Source organism: Bombus affinis, chromosome 18, assembly GCF_024516045.1.
Source record: "Bombus affinis isolate iyBomAffi1 chromosome 18, iyBomAffi1.2, whole genome shotgun sequence".
NCBI classification, from domain to species: domain Eukaryota; kingdom Metazoa; phylum Arthropoda; class Insecta; order Hymenoptera; family Apidae; genus Bombus; species Bombus affinis.
Genome location: NC_066361.1, coordinates 1605480 through 1621668, shown reverse-complemented (window position 1 = coordinate 1621668; position 16189 = coordinate 1605480). Strand labels below are relative to the sequence as shown.

General features: G+C 43.2%; 2 protein-coding genes across 2 annotated transcripts in view; one reads left to right on the top strand and one right to left on the bottom strand.

Moving 5' to 3' along the window:
* Positions 1–16189, top strand: part of LOC126926621 (uncharacterized) — a 173447-nt gene that overhangs the window by 99352 nt on the left and 57906 nt on the right. The gene's annotated exons all lie outside the window — the stretch shown is intronic.
* The window catches only part of LOC126926638 (uncharacterized), a 100082-nt gene continuing 84723 nt past the window's right edge, over positions 831–16189 (bottom strand). Inside the window, exons 3-4 of the mRNA XM_050743075.1 lie at positions 1161–1232; positions 831–993 (exon numbers count right to left, since the gene is read on the bottom strand). Of these exons, the coding sequence (XP_050599032.1) occupies positions 956–993; positions 1161–1232 (110 nt within the window). The 3' untranslated portion in view covers positions 831–955. The remainder of the gene's footprint in view (positions 994–1160; positions 1233–16189) is intronic.

The window sequence follows — 16189 nt, the reverse complement described above, 5'->3', positions numbered from 1 at the left end:
TCGTAAAGGTGCGAACAGAGCCGAAGAGAGTGAGAACATCACATTGTTGTAGGATTCCTCGCCGAAGGGCGGCCTTGCGCCACCCTAGGTGGTCATAGGTGCCGACACGCCGAGGAGGATCTGGATCTCCTCAGACTTGCACGACGGCCCAGGGGATAGCCCTGGCTCCCATCGTATGGCGCTACCATCTGCCGAGTCCCACATAACCCGTTGACGCGGAACACTGGGTATACGTAATGCAGTTTCCTCTCCTCGCGCAAAAAAAGATTCGGTTAGGTTGAGGTAGGTTCAGTTAGACATAAGACGTCGTTATGTGCGGCCGCGTTTGCCACGAGCTTCCGTTCGTGAGCACAGGTTAGTTGAAATAGTTGATTGCTAGGTCTAGACCTAACTTAACGTGGATGGAATTAATCTTAAGGTCTTTGAGATGTATTTATGGTTAACTAGCGAGGTAGTGCTGAATAGTTCCTTTTTATGGTGAAAGAATGGCGGAAAAGAACATTGTCTAAGGGAATGGATAGGATTCCGTCAAAGCGCCAGGGGATCATGAGTACGTACTGTCACCTTTGTTTGGAGTCATTGAGTGAGTAAGCGATTAGTGGATTTTAATCTAAGTTAAAGTGAGCCAAATTATTATTTGGTTAATCTATTCGCTAAATTAATGGAAAGAAAATTAGGATTTTGCTAAATAGGAACTGAAGTAAAGAGCAATTACAGCTCACGAACTATAACAAAGGAATAACTACGAGTCTCCTGATAAGGTAAAGGTAGGTCATAGGCTGAAAGATAGTGTATATAATATAGTCATTGGGTAATGAAACGAATATTTATTTAATATCAAAGTTAATTTTGTGTACAGTGTGAATTTTCTTGTGTTAAGTACCGAAATTGAGAGTTTAAGTGATCGTTGTTCATTGTTAATTTAGGTTTAAGTGAGCTGTGATCAAGTAGAATGTCAGGACGATAGCATTGGGCGCGATTGGTGGTCTGGGCCTAGATAAAAAAATAAAATAATATAAAATAAATATAGAATGTTTAATAAAGATGCTAAATTGATAGGTGTAGAAAAGCTGTAGTTAACGTATAATAAAGTATGGTAGGATTATAGTATCATAGTAAACTAATCTATGTAGAAATCAGTAAATAAATTTGGTACTCACTCTGAGAAATTAGTTGATCAATATTATGATGAACCATAAAGCTAGGTGTAGATAAACATCTGCGAATTCGCCCTAACAGGTAATAAAAAGAAATACATTACACGTGGTACATGGTAGATAGTTCATATCGTCGCAAATACGAATACACAAGAAGTTAATTATAACTAAATCAAGGTTAAGGTTATTCGAAATAAATTTAGCTTGAAACAAAGGAGGTAAAGTTGAATACAAGGGAGGTAAACTAACAAATAAAAAACAGGATATGCCGCATTATAATGTAATATCGTGAACAAAAGGCCTAAGATATCGGCCGAACCGTAAACAATGAAGCGAGAGCCGCGGCATCATCGGGTACATCAATGTGTCGTCGGTCCTTTCAAGTGGATAGTTTCGTGGAAAGGGCCTGTGTGACCCTGGCCACGGGCGTTTCGGGACACGTGTCCGACAGGACGGGAAAAGACAAAGAGATGCTAAAGACAGTGTTAGTTGAGACGCCGGCGAGAACGAATGCAAAAGGCGTACAGTGTGAGTTGAGAAGCGAGACCGTGTGAGTGCAGAAGCCGAAGACTAGAGTTGTAGAGTTGTAGAGTTGCTAGCGTTGTAGAGAGATCGAGTTGTTAGAGTTATAGAGTTGCGAGAGTGATTTGGGTAGAATATGATTTTTGCGTTTAGTTCAAGTTGAACATTTATCGTTCTCTGTCCAATTAATCTCTGTTATTTTTATTTATCTTAATAAATAGTATTAGGAGAATTTTACAAATCTAAATTATCCTAATCCTATCCTTTTATCGATACTACAATAATAAATTGTGGCGGCACTCGACAACAAATACCGCCACTGGACACTAACTAAGCAACGGATAGGGTAGCGCAGTTGTTAGGGCCTTAGGTTGCGAACGTTCGGGGCCCGAATTTGATTCCGGGCGCCCGTAGTCCTATTTTTCTTCCACGCATCAAAAATAGAAGAATAATTGTAGTAGCCCAGCAGTTACATCTACAGTCGGCAACTACAATTATCACGGACAACATATACCGCCTCAAAATGACTAATCGGTCATAATTGGTTTATATAGTACTAGAAACAACAACGGAAATATTTATGATTGACAAACAATGACATATAGACATTCATTGTCAAGCTGGAAAATATATGACGGGTTTACATTATGATTGGGGTTAGGGGCGTGTAACGAGTCATCATTTGGATTAGACATTGTTTTATGCAATAGAGAAGATATTTTCTAGTACAAATATGATTATTAGTACATGTATGGATATTGCAGAATTGACAGGTAACCGTCGTGATTAGACACTAATTACAATGGTCTTAGATTCGATAACGAATCCCCGGTCAACGGGATGGCGAATGTATTATTTTCGTCAAGGCTTAAGTTGAACTATATGTTAAAGCGTAAAATATTCACGGATCGTAGAACTCCGTCACGGTGACGCTGTGGAGGAAAACTATGATGGGGCATGTCTAAGGGCACAAGATCATCGGATTCGTGGAGAAAAGTCTCCGTTCGGAAAGTGGGGAAAATTGACGTTGCTGTTAATTGGTCAATTTCCATGTTGGTGGTTAGAGAAGGATGCTAGCCGCCCTTGAGGGAAAGTTGCCAGCGAGAAGCGTCGTTCGTGAGAAAAATAGATTTCTCCTATTTTTCCCTAGTTGGAACCAGGGCTGTTTGTCTGTTTAAAGGATTTTAGTTAACTAAATCTTAAGATTTGTAACAGGTCCTCGGGCTAGCTAAACATGTACTGTGGAGATGCGTCGACATCTGGTAATCATCTTACCCGAAGAATAGAGTCTGCGTGTAGCAAACCACCGAACAGAAACCGTTGAAATGTTTGAAGTCGAGTGTCGCTACAACTATTTCTTTTTAAGGGGAGCTATACTATTAACCCATACTTTTATTAGAAAAAGCGTTCATCCCTTGACCGCTGCCATTGGTTGTCGCCTCGAGCCTTAGCTCATTATCACAAATCTCGAACAAATATCATCGGTTTGAATGACGACAATTGCTTAATTACGGCTATGATTAGAATCTAGATTACAATGTTAAGGGATTTTCCCAAGGTTCCAAAGGGAAGGCTTCGGTGTCCTTTCATCTTCGACAAATATAATATGTTTAATGAATTTTTTGTAGAAAGTTTTATCTATTATTAATGAAGCAGACTAAAATCCATATCTAAATCATTTTGTCAATTTCATTATTCATTATCACATCAAAGCATGTGTTTTTGTAATTCATATTATAATAATGTTTCCACATATGAATAAAATCTTCGGTAAAACTTTTTTATAGAAACGCGTGCATTTCTCTTAATTGTGCTTATATTAATAAAAGTAAACTTTTGAAAAAAAAAATAGCAATTTCTTTAATATGTAAAATTTAAAATTTTATTGTTATTATGAATTAATGTTTGTATAATTCACATTATTATTATTTATAATATAAATCTACAAGCCACTATAAAAATCTATTAAGTTAATGTTTCTAAAGATTTGGGGAACTGCAATTTATAATTTAATAGGTTAAAAAGCAAATTGGTGCAATTTGTATATTATATAACTTTAAATATTGAAGAAAACAGAGGTGGTAAAATGGGAAATACAAATTTAGAAATGCAAACCAAATGTATAGCTTAGTTTATGAACTACTATTAATAAAAACATTTACATTTTAGGAGATTATTATATTAGGGTCATATAAAATATATAATTTTTTAAATTGCACAAATTCTTCTAACAAGCTAATGTATATTATAAACTACATATAATATTCATATCTTCATGCATTTAATAACAATAAATAACGTATCACAAAAGAACGTTAAATACTAAATACATATTTAAGGAACACGATTTTAAAGAATAAAATACATACTCTCTAATAAATATAAGATTTCAGTGTACATGAAATTTATAATAAACAGTTTTAGAACACCTGCGTTCTTGTAAGAAATAAATTTTTTCTATTCTTTGTATATTTAGTGATTAATAGGCCTTTTCTATTGCTTTTGAATTTAAAATATCTTAATATTTATTTATTTTAAAAGCTTTTATATTCATGGTAAAAATATCGTGCATTTATTTTATTGTATCCCTACTATTATTTGTTGTTTCATTTAATTCTAATTTGATGGTAGAATTTCTTCAGAAACCTGTATTACTTTAAACATAAAGTTCTAATACTTCTTCCTCAAAAGTAGGGTCCAATAACATAGCAATACCTTTTGTTCCTGCTTTCATATATTTTTAGAATATGCTTTTTAGACACTTCCCATAAAGCTCGATTATTTCACCACATCAACAAGTGGTTGTACTATTGGAAATAATGTAAAAATATTGTTATTAAATATAGGTTTAGGGTTGATATTCAATAGATTCACTCAGATTGAATATTACTTTTATATTTCATCACCTTGTACAAAACGTCCGAACATGCCGGATACACTTAGGTAATTAACTCGTGGTCGAGTGTTAAAACAAAAGAACGTCGCTAGAAGTCGTACCAACTTAGCTTATAGGAACTAGCGATCATACCAACTTAGCATTTCTCAACAAATATTACTAAGAGATAAAATAATGAAACAAATCATATGTAAGACTAAAATTAACTAAATAAAGAATAATCTATAATCTATATTCTACTATACATCGTCCACAAATTTAGAATAATTTAATGATTAATCTGAGTTAGAAAGTGTGATATCAATAAAATTGCGGGCACCGTTACTAAGCAGACCCGCGTAGAGCCGACGTTGCTCCTGGCCGGGGCTTGTTTGTTAATACAGCGTGTCCCTCAATACTTCTATTCTTCTGTTAGGTAAAATGTTCATCCTGTGACCGTGGCAACCAGTTGTGTCTCCTCGAACCCAAGTATTGGGGATCTTCCCAAAAGAAAGGCCTGATGTCCCTACATCTCCGACATATAAATATTGGCTCACCTTGCCATGGTGTTAATACCAGCTAGATATTTATTAATAGAACTGCATGGCCTGTCCTAGAAGTAAATTAAATTACATTAAAATCAACTAATGAAATAAATACTATTGGATGTGTAGTATCGGAAAAGGATGGGATTAGGATAATTTAGATTTGTAAAATTCTCCTAATACTATTTATTAAGATAAATAAAAATAACAAGGATTAATTGGACAGAGAACGATAAATGTTCAACTTGAACTAAAACACAAAAGTCTTATTCCGCTCAAATCACTCTCTATAACTCTCGTCTTCGGCATCCGCACTCGCACGCTCTCGATTCTCAACCCATACTGCGCGCCTTTTGCGTTCGTTCTCGCCTGCGTCTTAACTAACATTGTCTTTAGCGTCTCTTTTGTTTTTTTCCCCGCCCTATAGCGCACGTGTCCCGAAAACGCTCGTGGCCAGGGTCACGTAGGCCTTTTAGACGAAACTGTTCAGTTGAAAAGATCGACGATACATTGCTGTACCCAACGACACCGCGGTTCTCGCAACATTGTATACGGTTCGGCCGATATCTTAGGCCTTTTGTCCACGATACTACACTCGGCCATTCCTGACAAATCACATCTGCCCTCAGATGTGCTCATCACTGTTCTCACTATCATCACTAACACCAATGTTCCACCACTTCATGTGGTCGGCTGCGGTGGAAGTCGTGCGCGGTCCCTCGTGTTCGCCTTCTCGTTGCACTACGTAACGGTCATTTCGCAGGACTTTCACCACACGGTACGGCCCAAGGAACTTTGAATGCAGTTTTAACCCAGGACCGCCTTGCGTCCTCTCGATCGCCACCAGATCTCCTGTTTTGTAGACTGTCGCCTTCTTGCGTCTCTTGTTGAACGTTTGTCTATTGCGGGTTTGAAGCTCCTCGATCCGTCTCTTTGCTATTTCACGCAATTGATCCCGTTCTTCCTGGAACATTGCGACCCATTCATCTTCAACTAACTGCCTCATCTGCGGATCGTCCCGCATTCTCATCCGCGTGCCAAACAGCAACTGGAACGGAGTAACGCTAGTGCTTCTGCTGGGTGTTGCGTTGAGGTATTTTTGAGTTTTCTCCAGGTGCTTGAACCACTCGCCTGGCGTTGGTGCAGATAACTTCGTCAACAACGGGATAAGTATCCGGTTTACTCTTTCTACCTGACCATTGGCCCGCGGAATTCCAGTTGTAGTTCGCACGTGCTCTATGCCTTCCTCGCTACAATAGTCCTCGAAAGCACCAGCTGTGAACGCCGTCCCACGGTCAGAGATGATCCTTCGCGGATTCCCGAAACAAACAGACTGTTTTTCCAAGCGGCTGATAACCTCTGCAGAACCCGTTGATTTGGTGGGGTACAACCAGACGAACTTGGTGAAAGCATCGACCACTACGAAGATATGCCGGTAGCTTTTCTTTGTAGTGGGTAACGGTCCAATATGATCGACGTGATACGTGTCGAACGGCAATTCTCCCTTGTCGATGGTATTTAGCAACCCTTCCTTCTTCCCTTGCTTTCTCTCCGCAAGGATACAGTCGATGCAACTCCGCACCACCCTTTCCACTTTCTCGCGCATTCCCCGGAACCAGTAGTCCCTTTTTACCAACGCCTCTGTTTTGGTAACGCCGAAATGGCCACGTTCGTGAGCTCGTCGGACCACTTGGGTTTGCATCGACTTCGGCACGACCAATAGCGGTGTGTCTTCTACTTCTCGATACAAAAGTTCGTTTCTTAAGACGTACCCGTCGGCCTCGTACTGCTTTATGTTGTCTCGGATCTGTCGCAGGTCATCCTCTTGCAACTGCGCTTCTCTCAAACGTACGACAATCCCTCGTTCGTCTTCGTCTATTAGCATGACCTCGGGTAGGGGGTTTCGACTCAACGCGTCGACATGCATCATACTGGTCCCGGGCCTATGCTCCACCTTATAATCGAACTCCTCTAGGAGGATCGCCCACCTCGCGACGCGCACGCACAAGTCCTTTTTCCGCATTGTTAACGCGAACGCCTGACAATCTGTAACGATTTTGAATGGAATGCCGAGCAAGTAGACACGGAATTTCTTCAGCGCTTTCACGATGGCCAAAACCTCAAGCTCGTAACTGGTGTACTTCTCTTCAGCCGGTGATGTTTTTCCGCTCGAGTAATACACGGGGTGAAAAACGTTGTCCTCGCTGTCGCGTTGCAGTAAGATCGCTCCGTATCCCCCGCTGCACGCATCCGTATGCAGCTGAGTCTCCGCTCCAACGCGATACAGCTTCAACAGTGGCTTCTCGCTTAACGCGGTTTTTAGGCTTCCGAACGCTTCGCGCTCGCGCGATTCGAACCTGAACGGGACATTTTTCCTTAATAGATCTGTTAATGGTCTCGCGATGACAGAATACCGGGGCACAAACTTCCTAAAGTATCCCGCTAAACCCAGGAAACTCTGAACATCTCTAGCCGATCGGGGCTCCGGGAAATTAGCGACGGCCTTGGTTTTGCATTCAGATGGTTGAATATTACCGCCCTCGATGATGTGGCCCAAATATTCTATTTTCGTTTGTAGGAATCGACATTTACTCCAGTTTACGAGTAGTCCGTGTTCACTAGCAACACGCAGCACTGTGCTTAGTTTCTCTATCCCACTCGAAAAGTCAGTCGACGGCACGATCAGATCGTCCATGTACGTCAGCACCACCCCTGTCGCGATCAACTCTTTAAAAACTGCGTTTATATATTTCTGAAAGACGGCTGGCGAATTGCACAATCCAAAAGGCATTTTGAGGAATTCGTACTGGCCTGTGGGGACTACGAACGCTGTATACTTCCTGCTACTTTCCCCAACAGGAACATGAAAAAATCCGTTCTTAAGATCCAACGTGCTAAATACCCTCGAGCCCTGTAGCGAATCTAGTTGGTCTTCGATCAAGGGCAGTGGGTATCTATCTTTTACTACCTTTTTATTTAATTGTCTATAATCAACGCAAATTCTAGTCGAGCCGTCTTTCTTTTTTACCAAAACGATCGGACTGGCATAGTCGGAATGTGATTGGCGTATTATTCCATCCTCCAGCCACATTTTGATCTGTTTGTCGACCTCGACCTTGTCTTGTGGAGATAGTCTTCGCGGCCTTTCGTAAACCGGAATATCGTCATGCAATATTATGTTCATTTTGATTCCTACTTCGCGCGTTTTCTGTGGCCTATAATTTCGGATTAAACTCTCTACTGCCTGCTTATGGTGCACGTTTTCGATATGGGATAAATCTACTTCACGCGCCCCCGTCTCTATGTCTACTTTAAAAACTTCCGGAATCCCATCGGAGTTTTCGTCTTTTAATCTGAAAATGGAGATATCTCCCCTCCTCCTGTTCATCTCAACGGTATCCAGGAAGTCTGTGCCTATTATCAACGAACGGTGCATCATAGTGTTTGGAACTACATGCACCGTTATATGATATAACTCATCATCTATGACAATATCCGTTGAAAATTTCCCGAGCGTAAGATTGTTCTCGGATCCGATACTGCGAAACTCGATAATTTCCCGAATTAATTTGGGCGCTCCAATTTTGGCATGTTGATCCGCCCGCATCAGGGTTAATTCGCTACCGGTATCTATCAACGCGCTCAGTTCGCAATTTCCAATTCTAACACTTTTACAACCCGCTCGCAGCGACATTTGTGTATTACAAACCTCTTTAGGGGACTTACCCAGATCGCTGCATTTCGATGCGACGTGTCCGTACTCTCTACACTCGAAACACTTAGGACCCTTCGACTTGTTCGGGCAATCCGCGCTTACATGTGCTTTATCGCCGCAATTGTAGCAACGCGTCTTTCTCGCACTTCCACCTTGACTGGGACTGTTGTTTCTCTCAACTCTGGCCGGCTTCGCAACCGACTTCGTCCTTCGGCTCTTCTGCTCCTCGTACGCGATTAGCCTCTTCCTTAGCTCCTTGATGGATGCAGCACCATACAGCATAGATTTATGGACCTCTTCGTCTATTATCCCGTCTATGATGTACTCTACTTTGACTTCTTCCTCTATATCGGCATGACTGGCTATTTCCAGCATGCGATACATGTAGGCCAAGCACGCCTCGTCGCTTTTCTTTCTCGTCCCACTAAGCTTTTGGTGTACTTGCCTACTGTTGGACTTTCTGGAGAACTCTCTGATTAGTCCCTTCTTCAGCTCATGCCAAGTCCTGGCATGGCACTCGAAGCTTGCGAATATTTTCGCCGATCCCCTCAGCAGCTTCCTCGCGTAGACTGCCTTCTGACCGTCGGACCACATACACGTGTCCGCGACTTCTTCGAATGATTCGAACCATCGCTCCACGTTTTCACCTTTGTCACCGCTAAACAATTCTAATGCGTCTTCGACGTCTTTAAAGCTTAACACCGAAACGGTACCTGCCTTTTGGCGATGTTCATCACGGTCCGAGCACATCGCTCGCGTACCTCCTTCGTGTTTCATCACGTCTCTCTCATCTTTTTCATTGTCACTTTCGTCGTCGCTTTCTTCTTCCGACGATACGTTGTCTCCTTCCAGGGCCGCCTGTAGCCGTGCGCGTAGTTCAGATTTTCTCCCTGTGACCTTTAACCCCAAGCTAGCGAGGCGCGCTCTCAACTCCTTCGTCCTCAGCTTCTCGAGGTCTTCGTCTCCATCCTGATCGCGCTCAGCTCTCTGCCCACTCCTTAGGTTTCGCTGATTTACCGATTCCTCATCGCGCTTCGATTCCTTCGAAGTTGATTGACCAGCCTTATACGCTCGGTTCAGCCTGGCCATCAGCACTGACTTCGAGCCTGATATCGGCAGATTCAGACTTGCGAGCTTATTTCTTAGCTCCTCCAGCGTCGAAACCTCTTCAGTCGAAAACTGTTCCTCTTCACAATTTGCCATTTTCAACTCTTTTTTTTTCAGCACAATTAGTTCCGTTAAACGTGTCGTTCTCTGTCTGGTTTCAATCCCGGCTGAGCCCCCAATTTGTAGTATCGGAAAAGGATGGGATTAGGATAATTTAGATTTGTAAAATTCTCCTAATACTATTTATTAAGATAAATAAAAATAACAAGGATTAATTGGACAGAGAACGATAAATGTTCAACTTGAACTAAAACACAAAAGTCTTATTCCGCTCAAATCACTCTCTATAACTCTCGTCTTCGGCATCCGCACTCGCACGCTCTCGATTCTCAACCCATACTGCGCGCCTTTTGCGTTCGTTCTCGCCTGCGTCTTAACTAACATTGTCTTTAGCGTCTCTTTTGTTTTTTTCCCCGCCCTATAGCGCACGTGTCCCGAAAACGCTCGTGGCCAGGGTCACGTAGGCCTTTTAGACGAAACTGTTCAGTTGAAAAGATCGACGATACATTGCTGTACCCAACGACACCGCGGTTCTCGCAACATTGTATACGGTTCGGCCGATATCTTAGGCCTTTTGTCCACGATACTACAGATGATTTTAACTACTGACACCAAAAGGGCCTATGGAACGTACCGGTTTGAGTGCAGGTAACAAGTCCAACGACTAATGCTGACGTGTGGGCTGTTGAAGAGTATGTAAGTTTGTAATATGATTCTACCACTTTATGATACCTCTTGTAATGCACTTGATCGGCACAAGCAGAGGCAACGTTTACCGGGACTGCCATTGGGAGCCGTGTTGTGAAAAAGATCTCCTCTTCGGAGCACAATTCTGAGATCGCTGCGTTTGCACCGGACGAGAGTGCCGTGTACGATATCAGGCAGTTGGTGTCATATAGGGGGGATGGCTTCCTCCCTTATCACGCCATTAATCTTTTTGATTCTGATGTTGCCAAGATAGGATAAAACCTTTTAAATAATGTTCGATATGTCGGTGCTGGTATAGGCTGTAACTTACAAAACTGAGAATTTTCATTTATGCTCATGCTAGTTGTTTAGCGTTACTTTGGTCACTAAACTAACTAACGTTACGAAATTTACGGTAACTTTGGACAACACCATGGTAAATGATTTTGGCTTTAAAACCAGAATAGTGGGTGATGATGTTGGTGTTTTGAACGGGGCAGATAGTCGATGCGTGTGATGGTCTACAAATGTGAAACAATATTAATGTCGTCTGGTTTGGCACGGTCGAACGATGTTTAAAGGTCGTCGGAATCTCGGTGGTGCGTTGAGCATTAGAATCTCGTAGGTGGAGGATAGCATTCACTTGGCACGATAGGTCTTCTTATTGCTAAAGCCAACGGTGTCGACGTGAAGAGATGCGCACGGTTCTGTCAGGTGGTCGCCATCTTGGTATGGGGGTTACTCAGGGCAGGGTTATAGAATCATCATCAACCTGGTGCCGATGTACGAATTGGTGGTGGCACCTGTACGTACAAGTTACGATATGTAGCCTTAGATGAGTATACTGAACGTGTCGTGCCATCTCGGGACTAATACAAGTCATGACAGTTAGATATTCACTCACTAAGTGACACCCATGGAGCTGGGCGCGTACTACGGTGTAGCGAGAAACATATGATAAGCTGCATTGTTAAGAGTATTATCTTTTTCACTTTTTGTAATTGGTCTATCGCCCCTTTTAGTTTAAGATTCGGACAATGGTTCCATTCCAACCACAAGGGTTAATAACATGGAATAAGCTGGAATAGGAGGAATTTACTAAGCAAAAGTTCCCGACAAAATGGCGATTTGCCAAGTTGGGTTCTTGAGACGCCATGATGTTGTACGGGTCTAACCGCGTATAATATGGCCTGGGTCCCTGAATGATGGTTACGTCTATGCACCTGGTCAATGATGAGCTCAGTCACCGAGGATTTCGGCAAAATGATTGGATGTTTTTGATGGAACGGTATCGGGGAGTTATTTAGGCGTCCTCCGATTCGTAATATCCCTTCATTGTCGAGGAAAGAATTTAGACGTTGGAGTTTCCCTCCCACCGCCGTGTTCGGATCTTTCTGGAGTGTGCGAATCTCCTTCGAAAAATGAATGCTTTGTAAGATTCGTACTAATTTATTTTCTGCCGAAGTGAGTTCATCTACAGTTAGGGATGCCACCCGGTTTAGCTTGTGTCTCCATCGAAGTCAACGAGCGACGACTCTGATTAATTTTGACCATGACAAATTTTTCCAATATTATATGATCGATGGGGTTCGCAACCAGGCAGGTTGACTCCATTTGTTCAGGGACTTCGACCAACGGAAGTGGGTTCCATATCGGCCAATGTTCTTCGGTTTGCTGGAGCCACTCTGGTCCATTTTTCCAAATTGACGGACGCAGGAACTCCTTGGGCGTCTGACCTCGTGAGATGAGATCCACTGAATTATCGGCTGTAGACACATGGCGCCAGTCGGAGATGTTGGTCTTGGTTTGTACCTCTGCCACTCGGTTCGCCACAAATGTTTTTAACATATGTGGCGAGGACTTGATCCACTCGATCACTATGGTGGAATCGGTCCAATATACGATTTGAGAGATCTTGATCGTTAAAGCCTTCTGGACTGATGAAATCAAGGAAGCCAGACGGCGTGCCCCGCTTAGTTCGAGTCGTGGAATGGTCAGCGTTTTGAATGGAGTGATCCTTGATTTTGCGGTGAGCAAATGGGTTTGGATGGTGCTGTCGGAATTAACGGAACGAAGATAAATGCAGGCTCCGTAAGCCTTCTCGCTGGCATCACAAAGGCCGTGGAGTTCCATCTTAATGTCTGCTGGTCTTACAGGTTTGCGCGGAAACCGAATATTGCTGATCAACGCCAATTGGCTAAAGTGCCGGTTCCATTCAGACTGCAGGTCTACGGGAAGTGATTCATCCCAGTCGATCTTTAGTGACTAGACTCGCTGCAAAATGATTTTTGCTCGAATGATGACTGGCGCGAGCAATCCTAATGGATAATAAATTCTGGTTATCACGGAACTTATTGATCGCTTTGTAACCCGTGGGAGCTTAGCTAGGACATCGACCGAATAAAGGATTGCGTCAACCTGGGAATCCCAAAAAACCCCGAGTGTATTTAGGGTTTGAGAATCACCCAATTGTAACTTCCTGCATTTGTCTTGTTCGGATAGCCCCTTAAGTATGCCCGGATCTTTTGAAGCCCATCTTTTAATGTTGAAACCGGCTGATTGCAGAAGGTCGCTGAGCTCCTTTCTTATCGACAGTACCTCTTCCTTCGTATCAGCTCCGGTGAGGGCGTCATCGACGTAGAAATTGCGCTGTAATATCGATGACGATCGTGGGAATCGGTGTCCCTCGTCGTCTGCCAGCTGTTTAAGGATCTGTAGGGCCAAGTATGGAGCTCCTGATAACCCAAACGTCACGGTATTAATTTGATATGTTTCAACTTCACCGTTGGAATTGCGCCACAGAATTTGTTGATATTTCCTATCTTCTTGGCGTATTAGGATCTGTCGATACATTTTCCCAACATCGCCAGTTAGTACGTATTGGTGAAAGCGGAATCTCATCAGCGGAAACAAATCCTCCTGCAATTTTGGTCCGGTGTGCAAGGTGTCGTTTAATGAAACTCCGGTGGTACTTGATGCTGATCCGTCAAACACAACCCGGAGTTTAGTGGTGTCGCTCGATTCCTTGATCACGCCGTGGTGTGGTAGATAATACCCGTGTTTAGTGGAGTGATCAGTGTTAATCTTCGTCATGTGACCCAAGTCTTAACACTCTTGTATCACAGTACTATACGCGCCTTCATATGGTTTATCGCGTTGGAATCGGCGATGGAGAGAAGTGAGCTTGCTCATTGCAGCGGCCTTCGATGATCCGAGAGAATGAAGCCTCTCGTTGAACGGCAGGGATAAGATGCAGCGTCCTTCTCTGGTACGTTGGACGTGGTTCCTGAAATACTCTTTGCATTGTCGTTCGAACTCCGAAAGCTGTGTTGTGGGCGGTCCCTCGTCGATTTCCCAAAACCGCTTGACGTCAGCTTGTAGAGCCGTAGTGGATGCATGGAAGGTACTTGTCGCAATTTGGGAAGTTGGACTCCCCCTGATTACCCAACCGAATCGTGTCTTCTGAAGTCGTAATTCAGGCTCGTCCGGTTTCGTTAGGTTTATTTTCCCGACACACATCGATGCAAGTATTGAACCCGAGCTTAATAATACATCGATCGGGGCAGGTATGTGGAATCGTGTATCGGCTAATCTGAGATTCCTCGGTATGTCAAGGAGCGAGCGATCGATGCGTTGGTTAGGGATCAGGGTTGATATGGTAGGTATGACCAGGAACGATAATGTCCGTTCGTATGCGTCATCAGTGAAAGTAAGCGTGGCCGTGATGTGGCGTTTCGCGATGGTGGTTAAGTTATCGAGGGTACCGATTGGGACCGCGCATCTCCTTTGCTTTATACCGAGGGACTTTGCGAACTCTTTGGTCATTAGGTTCATACTGGATCCAGTGTCTAGCAAAGCTCTGGCTCGGATTGGTTGTGCTCTCTTATCTAAAATGTTGACTTGTGCTGTGACCAACAGATCATGATACAGTATGGTGTGTGGAGATGTGTTGGTTAAATCGGTCGCTTTTGCCGTCGTCGTATCTCCTAGTCACTTGTTTTCTGATCGGGTAGGATTTGACATTGAGTTGGATCCGCTGTATTTGGTTCGTGATGACCGTGAGTCGGGTTGAGGAAGGGATTTCCTACCTTGTGGAGATGAAGGAGGCGATTTCCGCTTTGATTCTGTGGTCCGTCTCGACTGACGTGACGAATGCGATGTCGTTGATCCAGGTGATGCTCGTCTGTTATTGGATCGGTCGTCCGACGAACGACCACTCGAAGACCGCCAGCTCGACGACAGACTGCTCGATGACCGACCATTAGATGACCGACCACCAGAAGACCGACCGCTCGATGAACGACCACTTGATACCCTCGAACTGACGTGGGTCGGTTCTCGATGGAGCAAGGAGTGGTGTCGTTGTCCGCATGTGAGACACGAACCCCCGAGACATTGGGTAATATAATGTCCTTTGCCTAGGCAATTTGTGCATAGTGATGCCCCTTTTGCCAGTTCAAGGCGTTTTGTTGTCGATTTCGCCTTGAAGACATTGCAGTATTTTATGTCGTGGGCTCCTAGGCATGTCGGACACACCAACGTCCTGCGTGTAGTAGTGAATGTGTGTCCTCGTGGCTCGTTTCTACGATGATGGCGGCGTTGGTAGGAATCTCTTTTTTTTCTTGATGTCAGAACGCTCGTCTGATCGCCGTTTGCGTACAATAGACCTAAGGACTTTTTAAGTACCAGTTATAAACCGAAAATTCTTATAGGATTAAAATTTCCTGCAAGCTAATAAGACTCGGTTTATGGTGAGGCCTTAGGTTTATTGAGGGTTTCTCTAACGGTGCTTGGGCCTTGACGGTCAGACAATGACGGACGTCGCGCGGACCTTTTCACGCGACGTAACAATCAGAAACGTAGTATTAAAATATGAAATCCGGTAAATAAAAATTACACGAACTAATCATCTTTTTAGATCAAGATTTCAGCTTTAACCCTTTCCGTGCCCTTTGTCAGGACCTCATTCACGTGCCCAGGTACTACTTGAATGGGAAAAAGACATTGGGCACGATGATCATATTTAATGTAATAATTTCTCAGCCACTGACGATGTGTTAGTGAATCTCGGGGACGACGTATTGTCCACATTGTATGTGTGTGTGTGTGTGTTGTTAGGCCGTGGAATTGTGTCGCTTTCTCTCATTCATTAGAACTTCAAATATTAAAAATATTGAGACATATAACGATTCAATCTACGTCTCGATACAATCAGAATTTTTGATAATATCATCCATACGATTAAGTGTAATTTTTAACATTGCCGTCAATTACAATTATAATTTCAAGTTTACTTACATTTATTTTAACGGTAACATTTCCTCAGACATGTTTCATAACGTTCTACGCAATGGTCACTAGCCTTCGTCAGTCGATTTCAGGAAAAAAGTACGTACCTTAGAGTGCGCATTCTGTGTGTTAAGCCCGGGTGTCGGAGTCGTCCCGAGACGTTCTCTCTAGTGTAGGCTCTTGCCTACACAGGCCCGGGTGTTATGTGTGAGAACCGTGGATGTGGACCTCC